Raw genomic sequence first — 21,488 nt, 5'->3', positions numbered from 1 at the left:
TTTTTTTTTTCTTTTTAAAGTTAGGAGTACCTTTCTTTTTTCTCTTACTTTATGCATTACACTTTTTCCTTGTACTTCGGGTTCGATAAAACATCGATTAACGACACTTTTTGGTCGATCCAGAAAACCGGGAAATTCAGATATCCGGGATAGCGATGGTCCCGAGCATCCCGGATAATTGGTTCTCAACTGTATATATATATATATATACTTGTTAAAAGAATTATGACATTTGCAATTTTATGTGCATATTTTTTGATACATTTAAGTAAGTGTTAAATATAGTTCTTTTGTGGAAATATTATAATAATTTTAAAATTCATAATTGACTCCATCAACATTCATCTTTTATTTAAATACAGCAAAATTAAAAACAAGTTCAAAAAGATCATTAAGCATTTATAAAATTTTAAAAAAAACTTTTTTTTTTCGTTTGTAATATTTTATAAACAAGTTTAGTGTATGTGTGTTTTAATTTTCCCGCAACCCTCTTGCAAAATAATTGGTTGTTTTTTATGCCTTTTAAAAGAACAGATTATAATTTTATTCCTACACAATTAGAATATAATTATTAAACACTGCTATGCAAGAATTAATTTTTTTTTCTGAATGATTTTTTTTCTTCCTCCTATTCTATTGTTCTAAATTCTATTCTAAAATCTGTTCTCACTTCTGCATGTTGTTTTTTTATTTCTTTGTAATCAAAAATTATTTTTTCTTAACCTAAATTAATTTTTTCTAAAAATATTGTTAAGATTTTATATTTTATTTGTAATAAAGTTATTATAATATATATTTCATTTAGCTGCCGTAGCTGTGTTTAACTACTATTTGAAGAATTGTATATGATGATATTTATTGAATGTCTTGTAAAAGTATTTAATATTTTTCCAGAGGTTGAAGATGACACAAGCAATCCTGAAAGTAAGTTTAGGTTTTCTCTGTTTGTATAAAAATTTCTAATATTTCAAAAAAAAAAAAAACAACTTTTTAAACTTTTAATTTCAAAGAATAATGGTTGTGAAATAAAAATATTTTTTTCATAATTAAACCCATTGTTCTAGTGTTTGTCCCCATAGTCCTAGTGTTCTTTAGAATTTAGGTCATATAGATTTGTATTCATAATAAATTTTGATAAATTTTTCTCTCTTCTTTTAATAATTTGAAGGCTTTTCATGCCTAGAACAAAAAATTTCATATAATTCATTAAGTAAGATTTTATATGTTATTTGTAATAAAGCTGTTATAATAAATATTTCACTTAGATGCTATAGTATGCGTATATCTACTATTTAAAGAGCTGTACATGAACTATGGTACTATTAGTTAAATGTCTTGTAAAAGTATTTAAATTTTTTCCAGAGGCTGAAGATGATATAAGCAATCCTGAAAGTAAGTTTAAGTTTTGTGTTATCTCTGTTTGTATAAAAATTCCCAAAATACTGAAAAAAACTTTTTTAAACTTTAGATTCTCAAGAATGATAATTACAAAAGAAAATATTTTTTCATAATTAAACCCTTAGTCCTAGTATTTATTTTCTTTGTATTTGTATACATACTAAAGTTTCATAAATCCCTCTTTGCTGATAATTGGAACACTTTTTCCATGCTTTTACTTTTTCTTACACAATCTCCGTATAATAATTAAAATGTTTTGAGATTAATGAGCAAATCCATTAATCACCTGAAAGCACAAGTTCATTTGTTCACAGTATGCCCTGTGTCGCATGCTCTGTTTGATTTATTATGCTGTAGCTTATACATTTTTACGAAAATCTATATTAGGGATTGGAGATCAAAGATAAATTGGAAGTCGACATGGAGAAATCTTCAAAGGAAGGCATTGGCCCACATTGCTGTCTGGCCAACTATGATGATGATATTTTAGTTTAATAATCTTCAAAGAATAAATTATCAAAAAATAAATTTTTTCTAAAAGTTTTGCTATGTTGTTCTCCCTTAATATCTTAAATAGGATGTTAATCCAATTGTTTAGTTTCAATCTTAATAATTAATTATTCTTATGTGACATTATTATGTTAACCATTTAATATTTTGGTTAGTGTTTATGTTATGTCAAGAATTTGAAAGCCTTTTCAACATTATAATGATAAGTTCAAATTATATGACTGTAATCTTCATAAATTAGCGTTGATATAAGCGCGCTAAAAAATATCTGTAGAGAAATTAATTGCAAAACATTTATTTTTAAATTGAAGCCTGAAATTAATATTATTTATTTCAGGTGACAAAAATAAAAAAAGAACTAAAAGATGTGTTACAAAGATTGATAGAAAAGAAATGAATAAATGCTATCCAGGCTTCCATAAGGCATTATTGGATATTATAGTAAACGAAAAAACTGAGAGTCAACTGGAAATGTAAGCCTTTTTAAATGCAAATTTTTGCTTAATGCTTTTCATTTATTCTTATATTAACCGTGGTTCATGTTAAGAATAATAAGGATGATATACTAAAATTTGAATGCTCTACAATTTGATCTACCTATTCCTGTATCTCAAGACACTTATACAGTACAGAACCCGTTATCCGGAAATCAGAAAACCAAAAAACCGGAACGAAATTCAATAAATTTTCCCGCAATTTAAAAAAAAAAAAATTTTTTTTCCTCATAAGATTTTAGGATTTTTCTTTCTTTTTTGAAAGATGTTCACCTTACCATAATTTTGGAAATAATCATTAGTGTATAACTTCATCGTTTTTTCTTCTTTTTAAGATTATTTCCCCANTCCAGGGTTTAACACTAAAAAAACGGCTTTTTGTAGCGATTCAGAAAACCGGAAAAATCAGTTATCCGGAATAGCGATAGTCCCGATCGTTCCAGATAATCGGTTCTCTACTGTAACATATTCTTTGAGCAAAATTAAAAAAAAATTTTTACTGTTTTATAATCCATTTATGTTTTTAGTATTCATACACTTATTTCCTTTAGGCCAAGTTCAGGCCAAATGCAATGTTTAGAACATTTGTTTGACCACTGCACTGGAAACAGTATAGTTGTTATTCAATCAATTCTCCATGACATTTTTGATGTCTGTTTTGACCTTCCCATTCCTGATAGTTATGCACCTGCTTGTGAAGTTCCTCAAAGTTCTGGTAACTACATTTATTTCCCTAAATGTTCTTTTTTCTGAAACAAATTTACATTCAAAATGTGTGTTTCTTGTTAAGTTTTAGAAAACTACATACACATGACATACAAACATGCATATTTTGTAATTAAGATTTACAAATATTTAAAATCATAAGAGCAACTGTTTAAAATAGCTCATTAATTGATTATTCATATAAAAACAAAATTCTGGAATTAAATTTTCTGCATCATTGCAGAATATTTTAAATGGCTCGAAGTCGTATTATATGTATGTTGTGGATTTACCATATTTATGGTTTTTAATATTATGAAACTTATCTGTTTCCCATGCAACTAATGGACCAAAACATCATATTTACTTCGATAATTAAATTAACATTATTATTTTCTTTGTTAAATTGCGTTAATTAGATTTAAGCTCTATTTATGCATTAGATTTAATATGAAATTCTTTTAACAATATAGAAAGCTAGCAGTGACATTTGCAATTTATATATATGTATACATATATATATTTATGGTTAAACAAGTGTAAAATATCAGTTCTTGTGTGGAAAGATAGTAATTATTTCAAAATTCATGTATGACTACATTCATCTTCAATTTAAATACAGCAAAAGAAAAGTAATAATTAAGCATGTATAGAATTTTTTTTAAGAAAAATTTATTTTTGAAATATGGTGAACTAGTTCAGGAGTATTTTAATTTTCTTGCAACTTTTCTCCATAAAAAAATTTTTGTCTGTGATAAACCTGAAAAGCACATATCTCTCTTCTTCTAAAAAGAATGATAATTTTAGCATTACACAGTAAGAATTTAAATTGCTTTGATACTAGTATGCAAGAGTTAATTTTATATGTTGCTGGGTGGACTTTTCTTTTGTTCTAAAATCTGTTCTCTCTTCTGCATGTTGTTTTTTTATTTATTTTTTATCTGTAATTGTTTTTATTTTTCCTAAATTCATTTTTTTCAAAAAATATTTTAGGATTTTATATTTTATTTGCAGTAAAGTTATTACAATGTATATTTCATGTAACTGACTTACCTGCGTTTTACTACTATTTAGTTGTGTATAGCTATTATTTATAAAGCTGTATGCAAACTATGGTATTTTTTTTAATAATTTATAAAAGGTTTTGTTTTTTTTTAGAGATTGACGATGACACAAGCGATCCTGAAAGTAAGTTTATGGTTTGTGTGAGATGTTTATAAAAATTCCCAAAATACTAAAAACACTTTTGGAACTTTCAATTTGTTATTAGTTGTGTGCAGCTATTATTTAAAGGGTTGTGCGCAAACTACGGTATTTTTTTAATGATTTGTAAAATTATTAAATTTTTTTCTAGAGGTTGACGATGATGCAAGTGAACCTGGAAGTAAGTTTATGTTTTGTGTGAGATATTTATAGAAATTTCCAAAATACTAAAAAAACTTGTGGAACTTTTAACTTATGATGAACGCCAACTTATGATGAATGCCAAAAAGAATACATATTTTTTTTATTATGTAACCCATAGTCCTAATACTATTTGTTAATTTTACAGTTTTGTTTATTTTACAGTTACATAAATAATAAGGTCTAAAAAAGCCTTTTCTTTTTTTCCGGATAATTTGAAAACGTGTTCCATGCCTTAAAGAAAAAATTTCCTCAAATACATTTAAAAAATTTGCAACTGGCATTTGTAAAAATTAATGCTTAAACAATTTTCTTTTTTGCTTACTTCTTTGCTTGCTTAAAAATTATCTTAATTAAAAATTTAAACCTTGCTTACCCAATTAATTAAGTTTCAATCCTAATAATTTCTTATTGTTATGTGACTTTATAGTAAACTGTTAATATTTAGGTTAGTGTTTACTTAATGTCAAGAATTTGCTTTTTTTAAGGTTCTATTCATAATAATAAAAACAAATTATATGATTTTAGTATTTGTTCATCAATTTTATATTAAATAAATTGTAAAAAAAATATTCTTTGAAAAATAATTTGCAAAAAATTTATTTTTAGATAAATGTTGAAAATTAATGTTTTTTTTTTCTTTACTTCAGGTAGCAAGATTAAAAAAAGAACTAAAAGATGTGTTAAGAGAATAAATAGTAAAAAAATGAATAAATGTTATCCCGAATTCCATGATGCTTTAATGGATATTATAATAAACGAAAAAACTGAAAGTCATCTGGAAATGTGAGTTTGTTTAAATACAAATTTTTGATTAAAGCTGATCATTATATTTCTGTATTCATTTAAAAAGTGCTTATTTTAGATTTTAAAAGTGCTTATTTTTGATTTACGTTTTTTAAAAGCTCTTAAAGGTGCTTTTTATATTCAAGGTTTATAAAAAGTGCTTAAAATGAGAATTTTCCTTTGCTGAGTCGAATGTCGTTCTAAATTACAAAAAAAATTATGTTTTTTCACAATTTTCTCTGCAATATTTATCAGAAATTAGTTTTTTTATCGGGATTATTTAAAGTTTTTTAAAATTTTTTTGATCTTATGTTTATAAATTAAGAACTTTAAACAATGGAAAAAAATAATTTTTATTACTGTTCAAATCCTAATTACCTAATTATGATTTTTTTTTTTTGAACAGTGATTAAAATTACTTTTTGAATGCTGAAAAAGTACTTAAAACAGAGATGAGATTCTTCCGCGGATTCGCGGATTTCCGCTTTNATTTTTCTCTTTTTTTTTTTTCTTTCTTTTTTTTTGTTTTTTTGATTTCCTCTTTTTTACTTTCTGACTACTCTCATCCCTGTTAAAAGGTGCTTATTTTTTGTTCTGGTTGTTAAACATTGTTAAACATTTATTAAAAAAATCTATAATTTTAAAACAAATTTTGCCAAAATGCCGTGGCGACAAAAGGATGGAAACTAGTTACACAAGTTACTCACTGCATGCAGAAAGTTTTTTTAATTGAGATTTTGTGTTCTCAGAGAGTTTTTCATTTTATCTACTTCTATCTTATGCACCTACTTATTTAATGTTCATGCATATGTTTCTTTTAGGCCAAGCTCAGGTCAAATGCAGTGTATACAGCATTTGTTTGACCATTGCACTGGAAGCAGTATTGTTAATATTCAATCTATACTCTATGTTGTTTGTGGTATCTGTTTTGACCTTCCTATTCCTGATAGTTACACACCTGCTTGTAAAGTTCCTTTAGGCTCTGGTAACTACATTCAATTTATTATGAATATTTTTTTTTTGCATTTAAAAGTTTTCCTAGATATGTTTCCTTTATTATCTTTATGTTTTGAGATGTCACTAATACTTTTTTCATTTATTTACAGTACAGAACCCGTTATCCGGAAATCAGAAAACCGGAAAACCAAAAAACCGGAACGAAATTCGATAAATTTTCCCGCAATTTTTAAAAAAAATTTTTTTTTTTCCTCATAAGATTTTAGGATTTTTCTTTCTTTTTTGAAAGATGTTTTCCTTACCATCATTTCAGAAATAATCATTAGTGTATTACTTCATCGTTTTTTCTTATTTTTAAGATTATTTCCAAATATTTTTTTTTTTAGTTGGGTTAACACTAAAAAAACGGCTTTTTGTAGCGATTCAGAAAAACGGAAAAATCAGTTATCCGGAATAGCGATAGTCCCAATCGTTCCGGATAATCGGTTCTCTACTGTATTATGTTTTACTGATGTATTTAGTTGTGATTTCATATATGATATGTTATGAGGTATTTAAAGATTTATGTATTTCTTGGTAGAAGTCAGCAAAAATTCAATCCTTTAAAGGCACATTTTATGACAAAATTACATTCAAAAATGTGTATTTTTTTAAGTTATTTTAAATTTGCATATATTTGATCATTCGTATATTTTGCATGTTGTGTAACAAAGATTTCATAAATATCAATAAAATCAGAATAGCTTGTACTTAAAAAAATTAATTTTGAAAGTAATCATATAAAAATAAAATTTTAAAATTAAATTATCTTTTTATTTTCTGCAAACTGAATTCCAATTACATCAACAGTATATTCTATTTGTTGCTGACTGGCCATGTGTGCTTTTGTTGACAATTTTGTCTTCATTTTTATAAATTGCTATTTTGTTTATTTATTAATTTACTTTTTTTACAAAAAATTTTTCCATGCCTAAATTAGTTTTTTACTCAAAGATTGGTAATATTTAATGCTGCATCTGTATAAAAATGCCCTTATATAACCCAGCATTACAATATGGTTTTGGAAAGTTAGCTTTAATTCATGTGCATAATAAAGATTTCTAATAAATATCCAAGTTTGTATATCACTTGTATGTATTATACAGCATGAAGCCCTATATTCGGACACCTGAAAAAGTTTTTTTTTTTTGTAGGCGCTTTATAGCATTTTCCTTTTTCCAAAAAAAATTTTTTTACATCCTTTTCTTGCATTTAGGATAGCAAAATATTTGTGCCGAAGTGCAGACTTAAGTAAAATGAAAAAATTTCTGTAAATACAAAATCTCAATTAGAAAAGCTTTCTAATTAATTCTTATTATAATTAATTCTTAAATATCGCTACACTTGAATTTTGTTTGAATCCCTTCGTTTGCCACCCACTTTGGCGAAATTTGTTTGAGAAGCACCCATTTTTTAAATTTTTATAAGACTCTACATTGATTATTATACATTACCAGCATGACTAAAAGTCAAACACAGTGATGTAATTGCAGAAAAAGTACGCCTGGAAAGATTCTCACATCAATCTCTGCAAGATTGACCCACGGGTTAGGATTTTATAATTTTATAACCGTTGTTGAACAGCCGACCCAAATTTGGGCTTACAACTACTAATGTTCAACTCCATAGCCTAGTAATTTTGAACCCAATACATAAGACAAGGGAACTCCTGGATCAAGTTTTATCAGAAATTTGCCTTCGTGGAGGACTTTGTGATAGAACTAACCCACATTTGCTTTACATGGAGAGGAAGGCCACGAGAACCTCCCATGGTTAGCCTTACAGCAAGGGGACTCTAACCCCTGATTAATCTACCAATGAGGATATTTCACGTCAGCACTGTGGTCAGTGCAAGCCAGATGGGGAATTCATATCGACCAGCCATCACTGGGATTCAAACCTGGTTCACCTCATTGGAAGGCGAACGCTCTATCCCCTGAGCCATTATGGCTCCGGGTTAGGATTGGGGATTTTTGATCATTTTTTATATATAATGAGTAATACTAACAAATTTTCCCCAATATTTAAAAGTATTGACAGCAGTGTAAAATAGGAGAATTTTGACCGTTCTTTGTTCATAATGAGTGATATTAAAATAATTCCACGATGGTAACAAATTTGTCTTGAACGACGTTTACGTGCTTGTGTGTGTTATTCATACCTTCCCAAGTGCAGACGGTTCCAGATATGGAACTTTCCATTGTAATGAAACATTATTTATTTATAGTAATGCCTGACTATGCTACTAATTCTCATGAATGAATTTTTTTTCTGTTTTTATATTACCCCAAATTCCCCAAAAAGTCTTTCAAACTTCAAATTTTCATCAATGTAGAGTGCAACCAACTATTTTTGTTATTATATAACCAAATATCAACTTGAAACCATGTTGCCTTGACTCACCATGTGGTGAGCTGAGTCAACAACCAGCCTCTTTTTCTATGTTTTTTTTTTTAATTGTTTTATGATGAAAGTTCATGAATGTAGAAACACTGGTAAACAAACAAAATATCCAATGTCTTCTTTCAAAATTTTAAGCCTTTAGAATAAATAAATTCGTGATGATTCATGTAAAAGTAAAGTTCTTTAACAATTCATATATTTCAAAATTGTAATAAATATATTAAATGTATTTTGCATCCCTTAATATTTTTAAATAAAGTTTATTATCAGTATGTTAAAGTATGTAATGAATATATTTAACTAAATATTGTCCCCATTTTTATTGTTGAATTAACTTTTCGTAACCTTCAGTTATTTTTAATAAGAACTTTTTTTAAAAAATATAATTTAATACGAGCAAAAAAAATACCGAAATTGGTTATTAAATAAAAAAGACCGGTTGATATTAGTCCCTGACTCATTAAGTTTGAGGAAAAAAGTGCAACTAATTATTTATTAGAGTCTACCAACTTAAGGCTACTAACTGAAAATTCAAATTTTCAGTTCTAGCTAGATAGCTCCTAGTGCTATAGATGCACTAGGTATCATATCTATACATAATAATAAACGCGGCTGTGTGTGTGTGTGTGTGTGTGTCTGTAATCACAATATATCGCCCCAGAAGCCTCGCCCGGGCACGAAACTCGGCCCCTAATTGTGTTTTGACATAATCAAGAAGTATTTTTTNAGCCCATAATAACCAATTACTGTCTGAGAAATTGATATTTAGAATTATTAATAACCTATTTTTTAATTGCATTTTTTATGCATGAATGAGCAAGTCAAAAAGTGTTATATTCTGCAAATTTAAAAAATATATACCCTAATTTATGGAAGAAACGCCGCCACGTTTACGAGTTTAAAAGTTTTTAAATTTTAAGTGCGGCGTTAATGATATTTTAAAAATACATTTTACATTTTTCAAAGAGAAAATAAAAATTTTAATAAAAATATTTGTGAATAATGGCAAAAGATGGCGCCACTATTGCTAACCCACTACCCCTTAAAGAAAGTGGGTTGATTTCGATCTAGTTCTGGTCAAATCGTGTGGTTGATAGCTCTTTCGCATTTTTTCTCACTTTGTTGCAACATACTTTTTTTTTCTTTTTTTTTTTTTTTTTTTAAATTTTTGTTGATAAGAGAAAAAAAATCTGTCATATTTTCTTTTTATTTGGAATTTTTTTTCCCTTGAAGTAAGTAATAATAAATCTGTGTCAAACAAAACATCCATTCCTAAAGTAGTTGAAATTGAAAAGTAAAAACATCTGCATTTCCAATGAACAAAATAAAGAAATACAAGTTGGGAGAAACTGATCAATCACTCTTGACAGCTGTGCAAGTGCTTTACTGGTTTGTCCCCACATTTCCCTCTCCTGTTTGACCATAAATTAGCCACACCCTTTTTACATTGAAACTTCTTTCTCACTTGGTGTACAAAATGAATTCGATCCCTTAGCTACTGCTGCTTTTTTTTTATTATTCGATTTATTTATCTTTTTATTAGTTATTAACTGTTACTTTTTTTTGTTACTTGTTAACTTCTTTTTTTCTTATCGTTATTAGTTATTTGCTTCTTTTTTGTAGTTTTTCATTGTTAGTTTCTTAGCATTAGTTGTTACTTTTTTTGTAGTTCCTTGTTAACTTTTTTTTTTTTAAGAGAGGTGAGAGTCTCTTGTTAAAACAAAATGTTATGTAAAAAAAATGAGAATGATCTCGCACTGAAGAAGAAACTATTATTTCTCCTTGATTATGTCATATAGATTATTATTTTAATTAATGAAATTTCTAAAGATGGGTCAGTTTTAAATTCACCCCATCATAATTTATAATTGAAACTTAGATAAATTTATTGGTTTTTCAGAAATTAACAGCGTAATTGAATGATTGTAATATATGGGCGCTATATTGGAATTTCCGGAAGAGATACGGAATTTCGTCGGTCTTGAAGTGCTGATTTTGGATCCTATACTGTATTTACTTTTGCCGCTAAAACATTATTATGGGTGCGACGTTTACAACATGTGCGGCGTTTACCATGATTTTTTTTCTTTTTAGTCTCATTATCGCAAGTGCGGCGTTTACAATAGGAGCGGCGTTTCTTCCATAAATTACGGTACTTTCAAAATTCCACTCTAGAAATTCCCAAAATTCAAAGCAAAAATTCTCCTACTAATAATTTTGGCTCAGAACACTAAATTTTGAACTGTGTTCAGCGTTTTAGCTATTTATTATGTTTTTTAATTAATTTTATCCTGTTTTTTTTTAATTATAATGCAATCTGAAATATTTGTGTTATTCACTCTTGCTTATGCCATTTTTTACTTTAAAAAAATATTTAACAGAAGATTAAAGTATATTTTCTAAATGTAATTCGATTTCGATTCTAATAATTTATTATCATTATGTAATATAATCATATTAAATTCATTTTTTTAAGTTTAGTGATAGGTAGCAAATATTTAAAAATCACTTTTAAATAGAAAATTTGTTCTTTGTTTTTTATTCAAAGGTTTAATTTTATTTGAATTTATTTCAGATGAGAAGGATAATAATGACCCTAAAAAATGTGTTATGGAAATAAATGGTCGAGAAATGGACAAGTGTTATCCTGGATTTCAACATGCTTTAGTTGATGTTATAGTTTCTGAAAAATTTTGGTCTGATCTAACAATGTAGGTTTTTTGTAAAATGTAAATTTTTGGAACTTGTATTCTTTATTCTTCTTTCTTTGTGGTTTATGTTTAGAGTAATAGATATCAAATTTATTTTTAAAAAAAAAATTTTAAATTACGATATATTATAAAATAATAGCTATTTAAGATTATATATATTATTATTACTTCCATAGAATAGGAGTTAACAGAGCAATCAACTTCTATAATTTTTTGGGAAAATTTCTTCTAATGGTTGGTAGCTAAGTTTATGTTTCAGTGTATTATTCTTTGTTTTGTAAATTTGATTTAACGTTATTTTACAAACACCTAGATGTAAATGATTCAAAAGTTTAGTTTAAAGACCTGAGTTAATTAGATTCATTAAGTTTTTATAATTATAATAAATAGTTTATGGTATGTAAATTTATTTAAATGAACTTTTTATCCATTTTGTTATCAAAAATGTAAGAAATAGTAGCTGTGCATTACTATTGGTATAGGGGTCTGGAGAAAATTTCCTTCCCCTTCAGATTTATGTCTAAAATATAGTGACCTCACAAATTGTGAAGGCATGTCTCAGGAATGTTTCCCAAACCGTAACCAATAGCCCATTGTGCAGCTCTAGTCTGATGTAAATAAAGTACCTACCTGTTATGAAAAGAAAAAAATTTAATTTTGCAATTTTTCAAAAGCGTTTTAATTACATAATTTCATGAAAATAATTAATAAATAATGGGTAATTAATAGGATAAAAAATTTAATTACAAGTTTCAAAAATCATAACTATTTAAATGAAATCCTAACTCTTGGAACCCTTGCGACCCTTCTACCAAACCCTAGGGCTCCGTGAGTACCATTTAGGTACCGCTGATCTAACCTAAAAATAATCTTGTCAATTGTTCCATAATGAAAAATATCTTATACTAATTGAGACCACCTGTTGTGGCATATCTGACTCTTAAAATGCTGACCTAGGATGAGTAAAGTCTGTTCTTGACCTTGATAACTGCCTGCGGTTCACTCAGCCATTCATCTCATTGAGATTAATAAAAATAAGTACTCATCAGTGATTCGGCTAGAATTCATAACTCATCGAAAATCAGAACTGTTTGAAGGAAGTCCTAACTCTTGGAACTTTTGCGACCCTTCTTCCAAACCCTAGGGTTCCCCATAAACCATTTAGTACCGCTGTTTTATACTAAAAATAATCTTGTCAATTGTTTCATAATTAAAAATATCTTATAATAATTTTAACCACCTGTTATGCCATATCTGACTCTTAAAATGCTGACCTAGGATGTATAAATTCTGTTCTTGATCTTGATAACTGCCTGCAGTTCACTTAGCCATTCATCTCAATTAGATTAATAAAAATAAGTACTACTCATCAGTGATTCGACTAGAGTTCATAACTCATCAAAAATCAGATCTGTTCGAAAGAAGTCCTAACTCTAGGAATCCTTGCTACCATTCCACCGAACACTAGGGTTCCGCAAAAACCATTTCGGTACCGCTGATCTAAGCTAAAAATAATCTTGTCAATTGTTCCGTACTGAAAAATATCCTATAATAATTGTAACCACGTGTTGTGGCATATCTGACTCTTAAAATGCTGACCTAGAATGAATAAATTCTGTTCTTGATCTTGATAACTGCCTGCGGTTCACTCAGCCATTCATCTCATTGAGATTAATGTAAATAAGCACCGTTCAGTGATTCGGCTAGACTTCTGAATCTACGGTTCCTCAGGAACCAGGATATTCAAATATCTTTTCTTTGTTTTTGCTTCTCACCTACGATTAACGCATAAGCGAAATCACTAACTTCAGGAGATAACAGGGCATTCAGTGATGGGCTATCACTTTTTTTCTGAAAAATTATAATAAATTAACTATCTAGCCTCAAAAACTATAAAACAGTGATAGGTGGACACCACCTTACAGGCCATCAGACTTGTTAGTGGCTATCCTTTGAAGACATCTTTAATTACATTTATGAATTCTGTGATTAATAAAAAAGCACAATCTGTGATGTTACTTCATTTATGATTTCATGTATCTAATTTATTTCTTTTAGGCCAAGCTCATACAAAATGAAGTGTGCACGACCTTTCTTTCGCCATTGTAGTGGACATAGTATTGTTAGTATTCAAGCTATTCTCTATGCTGTTTATGATTTCTGTTTTGACCTTCCTTTACCTGAACATTACGTGCCTGCTTGCGAAGTTCACAAAAGCACCGGTAAACAGATTTCTATTATTTTTTATTTATTTGAATATTTTTATTTGCAATATAAAAGCTTTCTTTAAAAAAAAATTGTCTTATATTTATGTTTTGTGAGGTCTTTTTCGACACATTTTTAAAAATATATATTACAAATGCATGTAAGTCTAAATTAGATGAGTCTCAAGAGCAATGTAATAGGCCAACTGAACAAGTGTGCAGAAAAGAGATATTGATCAAAACTACGTTACAAGCTCACTGACTGTATTATCCTTCTTAGAGCCCATGTCCTAATACATTAATACTTCAAGAGTTGTTTCATATCTTCCTCATAAAAATCTGTATATCGTTTATTTTGTACAACTGAAACTTTCTGCTCTTTTTCATCTTTTTGCATTCATGTATTTACTTTTTTACAGTTTTAGTTTAACAAAAAACCTGTCTAAACTAAATTTGTAACAAGTGAGTAAAAAATACAGTTAAACTGGTTCTCACTTTTTCTTATAGAACAAACGCCTGAGGATTGTATGATCCCCTCTATTCCAAGTGAGTTGTCTTATTAATTATCTTAACAAACCGATTAACCTAATAGTTTAAATTTATATCATCACTATAATTCTATTTTTAATCGCCTTTAACATGCAATAATTTTAATAAATGAAATAAAATGCAAACTATGTAGAATAAAATGTTTTTCTTTCAATGTTCCACTTCTGTGGTTTATAGAAATGAATAATTATTTCTTTAAAAATAGTTATAAGTACCTAATGTAAAAAAAAGTTTAAATGAAACAGTTTGAAGACAAACAGACTATGACTACTGCAGTTAATTGTTGATTTTCTTCTAATATTACCTGATATAACCTCTAGTTGTCTTATTTTTATTTAGCTATCATATTTTTTTTTTCAAGTTCATTTATGTAAAGTATACTTATGCTTGCGATTGACATCATGCATTTAAGTAGGAAAGTATATTGAAATAATTTATTTTAAAAATATTAAATATTTTGCCAATATTCTGATCTCAACAACTGAAGTGAACATATCTGTTGCCGTCTCTGTGGATTCTTTTTTGCCTTTTGATCTGTTATAACACGTTGTTTGGCGCAGCATATCCACCTTTGGATTTTGTGCCAATAAACCATAAATTCAATTCAATTATGTGGGTTCTTCACTTATTATTGTTCACAAACTCACAATAGTAGTTCACAAGTAAATGTAATATGTAACAAGAAGTTTACAATTATCCCATATATACATTTATTACAGTAATTAATACTGCATAAGCCATTTTAATATGTTAATACTTTTCTCTAAAAACGTTCAAAATATTATTTCCTTCATTTTAATAAAGATTCTATTTCTTTTTTTAAAATTTAACTCTTTATTATTTTTTTAATGTCATCTACCCAATTCCAAAAAGTATCAAATTAAAGATTCATACCTAACCTCTTCAGCTTTTTTTATTTAATTATAATAGGCTTAATATAATTTAACAGGAGGTGATTTAAAGTTTGATGTAATATGAATTTTAAATTTTCGTTTATCAAAATGTGTTTTTTAAATTATGATAAATATTTTTTAATATTGTTTCGCATCACTCCAGTGTTCTGAGAAACATTAGTTAACTAAGTATCATTGTTTACAATAAACAAAATAGGAGCGAAATTTTTTTTCAATTTAAATTATTTATAGAAATATGTTATAAGATTTATAACTGTTTTAAAGTTCAGATCACATTCTAGAAAAACTGGCCTTAGTATTAAACTAAAAAAGCTTTTCTTGAAAATGCAAGTTTTTATATATATATATATATTAATAATTTTAAGTATTCTTAATACCTTAACCCCTTCAAATTCAATCCTTGATTTTATAAAAAAGCAAAAGATTTCATAATTGCTGCATGAACATGTCATTATTTTTTTAATTTTCTGTAGTTACATTTTCTGAAATATATTTTGTTTTATGGATTTATAGATTCTGGGTTTCCTTTTAGGTGTTACATACATTACCTGTTATTTAGTACCTCGTAAGTAAGATTTTCTTTTACTAGTTTAAATTGCATCTTCATTATTTTATAGAATCATTTAATTTCATTCGTAATAAAGTATAACATCTTTACGAAAAACTAAAAACTTTACGAAATAAAACCTAACATCTTAGACTTATGAAAATAAGGCCTTGATGTTTGATATTTATAAGATTTCTAAATCATTCTTTCCTGAGATTTTTCTTTATTTACTTAGGAGAAATGTTACTTTTAGTCAAATTTTAGCAAAACTAAAAAAAAAAATTAAAGCTTTACTTTTTTCTTAAAAAATCAATCCACAAGTTCTTATATGCAGATGAATTTAACAGTATTTCTCTAAAATGACAAGAAAGAACCTTCAGATTTGTAGAAACATAAAAGCATAGAATTGAAAAAGATCAACAAATAAATAACATATCTGTTTCTGCCAAGCTTAGATTTTATATTGTCTTGTTAGTTTCTTACTAAAATAATGCAGTTTGGTGTGTGTTATACCATAAATAAATGAAAACTAGATATGTAATCTAATGAAACTTTAAAATTTTTAATAAATTCAGTTTTTTCTATGACGAAAATATAAATCTTTGTTTTACCGAATAATTGTAGCAAATTTTCTTTTTACAGTATGCATGTATTTGTTTGTATGTTTCAAGCTTTTGGGGTTCACTATTTAAAACTGTTGCTCATCACTATTTTGCACAATAAATAATATGAGCTGGAACTATTTTATGTGGTGTGTACCTTGTACTGAGCCGATAGTTACTACTAGTTAGGGAGGATTTTCAGTCCCTTTAGGATGAGTGCCTTTGTAATAGCCATAAATAAAGGTTATAAAAACTTTGGTTAGCCTTTAATTTTTTATTTTATTGATTAAAGTTTATAATCTAGTTATCTTTGAAAAAAATTAATTTTAAAGGTTTGAGTTTCTAATTCAACCGATTCACTATCCTATTTCGCCTGTTTTTAGAATTTTTCGAATGTTTATCTTTTCAATTTTTGTCTTTTTTTAGAAGTTTGTTGTTTTTATTTGAAAAAAGTTACGTTTAAGAGTTTAAATTTTTAATATAACTGATTCACTCTCCCATTGTGCTTGTATTTGGAACAACTCGCATTGATCATTTCAGTGAAATGACTCACTTTAAGCCAGTGGTCTGTTTAGAAGAAATTTGGGTCCATTAACAAACCCTTCACAAAATATTTTTTCATTAAAACGGACACTTCACAAATCAATTTTATCTTTTTATCGGACCCCTCACAAATTTGTTTATCTTCATTATTGTTTTGTTAATCGAATAAACCCTTCCCAGGGAGGGAGAGAAAAAAGACTGTTTGAGACAAACTCAGTTTAGTTTCGTAAAGTTTCCCACAGTTTAAATTCCAAATGTAGTACTCTAAGAAAATATTTCTACTTTTACAAGCATCGTGTGCGCATTCTTATTACTATAAAACCATAATTTTTTTTGTAAATAAGTACAGTGGAGCATCGTTTATACGACGATCACTTATATGACGTTTACATTTATACGACGTTTGTTCACGTTTATTTAATTTTTTATTTTTCTTGTGTATTTTAAAAAAGGGCGGCATTTGCCAACATGAGTGATACAGAAAAGGGTGTCAACAAGAATTCTTGGACGACGACCGTAATTTTTACTAGATAACTGAAAAAACTAGACAATGTTATGAAGAGGCAAAAACGAAAAATTTTGCTATTCATCGACCAATGTCCAGCGCACACATCGATACTAATTATTTTGGAAGATGTAAAAGCTCTCTTTTTTCCTGCAAATTGCACAAGTGCGATTCAGCCATTAGATTTGGCCGTGATTAGAAATTTAAAATTGCATCATAGAAAGCAGTAAGTTCAACTCGCTATTCAAAGCATTGTAGAGACTAATAGCAAAAAAATATAATTAAAGGTAACATACAGTCAAATTGCTCATTGCAATTTTTCTTCTTTGGTTATTTGTTTGTTTTGCTTTGTCTAATTTAGAAATTTATGTAAATCAACACGTTAAACATTAATATTAACTGAAAACAGAGTTAGTTTCAGTTTTAGAAGTAAAAATCGATTATGCGACATTATCGTTTATACTACGTTTTTCGGTGGTCCCTTCGGCGTCGTATAAACGATGCTCCACTGTAATTGAGCAATTTATATTTATTCATAAAAATAATTAATAGAATATTTTTTAAATAAAAATTAATTTCTGGCAATTTTTTAAATACAATATTATAAATTTAAGAATTGTTTAAGTTTACCTAATGCGTAACAAGTGCATTAAAAGTGATACATTTCTAAGTTGTGTTATTTAAAATATGTCAATTGAAATTATTAAAAATGTGAGTTATTTTGTTTCTATTATAAGTCCGAAATGAATATTCTGTGTTGAACAGTAGAGGCTAAATACCAAGTATTTGTATGTTGCATCTCTAATTTAGTAGCAATTGTTGAGCAGAATCTTGTATCTATTTACAATTTAAAAACTTCTTGAAATGGTTTTTAGTAATTTTTGCAATAACAGGACCCTATTTGCACAAATTCACAAAAGCAGGAGGACCCTGATTGAAAGAATATGATATGACGCTTTTTTATATTCCCAAATTATGAATAGTTTTTTCACAATTTTACAAAGACAGGACCTTTCACAAAATGTCTGGACAGACCCCTGCTTTAAACACTTCTTCACACAATATGTCTTACTTCATTTTTTTTAATTAAATGTCTTCTTTATATACTTTTAAATTTTTTAACTTTTATTTAAATACCTACAAAAAAAAGAAATTTGAATCTGGTGTAAACAAACTACCATTTCTTAACCGTTCATTTTAAGTAGATGAAATAACAGTTCAGATAGGACCACTAAAAACTTTCAATAAAACTAACTATAATAGGGTTAGACTTTAATTTGTAATTAAAGAGTTTGAAATTTCTGCACAATTAACTTGTTTTTCTGTTAAACAACTAACAGTAATTATGTTCTGATACTTACACTCATTTATAATTTCGGATTATAAATGAGTGTAAGTATCAGTACCATTAACAGAGTGTAAGTACCATTTATATTTTCTTATAGGAAAAACTGAAGAATGCAGTGAAGATAGAATATTAGCATGGAAATTAAAAATTAAAGATTGTGTTTTATCTAGTTTACTTAAACATAATCTGACAGTTCAAGACATCATAGATAAAGTCTCATTAAAAAAGTATGATTTGATATTATTTCATTGATGTTTTTTTTTTTGTTTTTAAATGAAATAAAGCAATGTGTTTTTATATTGTGGTATTTTGAATTTCAAAAAATTCTTTCTCATAAAAATGCGCTTTTTTTCTTCGATGAATATGTTACTCTCTGTAAAATAGCTTTTTGTTGAAACACATTTTATGCAAATGCTTTTATAAAATCAGGTTAAATCAATCTGAAATCTGGTTAGACCAGATAATTTGTTGAAATTGCATTATGGAATTTTTTTCTTTNAAACTACACTGAAAAATTTTTTTTTTTTTTTTTTTTTGAAGATTTTAAACTTTATATGATACAGGAGCAAACTATTTAAGTAGCATTATAATTCAAAGATTTTTTTAAACAAATACGAATGTACCTTTCAAATAGATTAGTAAATGTAAAAACAATAAGAGGTTCAATTTTTCCTTGGTAAATCTACTGGGAAAAAAAATAGGTTTAATCACAAATCATTTATATCACTTGAAAACTTTTTTATTCCTAAGAGAAGAAGCACTATTGAAATCCTTCATTATTATATCTAAAGTGAATTTAATGGGCAGTATTTTTATTAAAAAAAATGCACTTAATTTTTTATAAGCATACTGCATGAACGGAAATTAAAAAAAGAAAAGAATTAACATTTCATAAGTTGTAAAAATTCAAATTTCAGACCATGGTAGAAATTAGTCCCTCTCATAAAAATAAGAGTGATTTTTTCTTCATTATTGAATTTTTTGAGCCTCAATGCACCATGCTTTTTCAATTTTATGTTATAAAATTTTTCAATATTTTTTTATATTGTAAAAAAAAAAAGTTCTCCATATAATATGATGAAATTTATTTTCCATCCCTAAATAAAAAAGTAAAATTTCGCATTTATTAATTACCAATTTACAATTGTCTTCGAATTACCAAAAACTTCAATATATTTAGTTGTATTAAATACTTTTTAGTAGTTTTTAAAATCTTTTCTTCAACAGAAATTACAAACAATCCAAAGTTGTTGACTTCTCAATATTTTATCTTTTCTTCAATGTAATAATTGAGTAAAATACTACAAATTTATAAAGTTTAGAAAATATTAAAAAGTATAGTAAGTTATCAATTAAGAGCAGAATCTTTGTTTTCAATTGCAGATTGAAAATCATTGTAGTTGCATGCATAAAAAAAACTGGAGACCTGCCTTGTCGAAAAGACACTTATTCCTTGATCAAATGGATTGTAGAAAAAGAAGTTATTATTGTTGGGCAGTATATAGAGCAGAACCCAAATTACAATCCTGGTAAGATTTACCATCAGAAAAAAATATGTACCATATATCCTGGTGTATAAATTAACCCCCTATTTTTGATTATGAGATATTATTGGGTGTACAAATAAGTTCCCACCGTTCGTCACTAGATGGCACTGCCAGAAGTTTATGTAGAAATTAACTGGTGTTAAACATATTGTCAGTTTGTTCATCTGGTAACAACATAACATTGGTGATTCCGTATTTGCATTACATAATTGTTTTCATACAAAGATATCAAGTTTTGTGCCAAATAAGAGTCCTTTGCGAGAACTTTTGATTTACTTCCTAAATTCAGCTGAGACGCATCAATTACTTGGAGAAGCATATGGTTAGGCTGCTTTAAGTGAGAGAAGTTGCCGTGAGTGGTTTCAGAAGTTTAAAAATGGTGAGTTTAACGTGGAAGACCAAGAACACAATGGAAGGCCGAAATTGTACAAAGGCACGGACTTGGGAGAAGATTCGTCCCAAACGCAAAGAGATCTTGCTCTTACATCATTTGAAGGAACCAAGGAATGGGTCGATTCGTAGATACTCTCAAAAGATCAGTTCTTCCGACATGATATCCGAATGCTCACAGATAGATGGGAAAATGTATTGTCTAGTAATGGAGAATACTTTGAATAAAGGATAATATACCGTTTTTTCACAGTAAACTGTTAATTTTTTTTAGAAAGAGGAGGAAAATTATTTGTACACCCTATAAATTTCTGTTATTTTCGGTACATTAATCAACTGCTGTTGATAAGTCAATTATTATTCCTCAATAATGTCACATATTACTAGACCTGAGTCAAAATGTGGTATTGTTATAAAATATTTTAAAAAATGTGGAATTTTGAATTCTTTGAATGGGGGTGAAGACGATTTTGTATGCTGACTCAGCAAATGCGAATGAAACGACACTGCTAATATTAATAAATTCAACACAATTTGTAGTTTTATGGTATGTATTAAAAGTTTTCATTGTGTTATATTTTATGAAATACTCTTTATCTTAACTTTCCTTAGTCTCATCTTTTTGTGAGCGTAATTTAAAGTATTATTTCTAAAGCAAACCTTTATATGTAAAAAAAATATGAAGCAAGAAATTGTTAAATTACTTGTATATAACATATTAAAGATAGTTTTTGAAAGGGGTAATTTGTAAAAATAAATTGAGACAGAGATATTCATATCTATCTCATTGTTTATATAGTGCATTGATATTTCACAATCAAGGAATGTCTGACTTTATTACCGGCGTACAAGTCTACCCCTTATTTTTCGTAACAGTTTTGGGGTTTGAAAAGTAGACTTATACACCAGGGATGTACGGTACTTTTTATTTG

The 21,488-nt window shown here is 27.6% G+C and overlaps 1 protein-coding gene across 1 annotated transcript in view; it reads left to right on the top strand.

Annotated features, from left to right (window-relative positions):
* LOC107436429 (uncharacterized) overlaps nt 1–21,488 on the top strand; it is a 208,279-nt gene that overhangs the window by 142,150 nt on the left and 44,641 nt on the right. Inside the window, exons 97-110 of the mRNA XM_071185916.1 lie at nt 895–924; nt 1,363–1,392; nt 2,246–2,381; nt 2,954–3,117; nt 4,266–4,295; nt 4,462–4,491; nt 5,162–5,297; nt 6,119–6,282; nt 11,272–11,407; nt 13,466–13,629; nt 14,119–14,157; nt 15,607–15,639; nt 18,717–18,846; nt 20,003–20,148. Of these exons, the coding sequence (XP_071042017.1) occupies nt 895–924; nt 1,363–1,392; nt 2,246–2,381; nt 2,954–3,117; nt 4,266–4,295; nt 4,462–4,491; nt 5,162–5,297; nt 6,119–6,282; nt 11,272–11,407; nt 13,466–13,629; nt 14,119–14,157; nt 15,607–15,639; nt 18,717–18,846; nt 20,003–20,148 (1,368 nt within the window). The remainder of the gene's footprint in view (nt 1–894; nt 925–1,362; nt 1,393–2,245; nt 2,382–2,953; nt 3,118–4,265; nt 4,296–4,461; nt 4,492–5,161; nt 5,298–6,118; nt 6,283–11,271; nt 11,408–13,465; nt 13,630–14,118; nt 14,158–15,606; nt 15,640–18,716; nt 18,847–20,002; nt 20,149–21,488) is intronic.

Source organism: Parasteatoda tepidariorum, chromosome 9, assembly GCF_043381705.1.
Source record: "Parasteatoda tepidariorum isolate YZ-2023 chromosome 9, CAS_Ptep_4.0, whole genome shotgun sequence".
In the NCBI taxonomy this organism is placed as follows: Eukaryota; Metazoa; Arthropoda; class Arachnida; order Araneae; family Theridiidae; genus Parasteatoda; species Parasteatoda tepidariorum.
The sequence above is the reverse complement of the archived record's forward strand: the minus strand, read 5'-3'. Positions and strand labels throughout refer to the sequence as shown.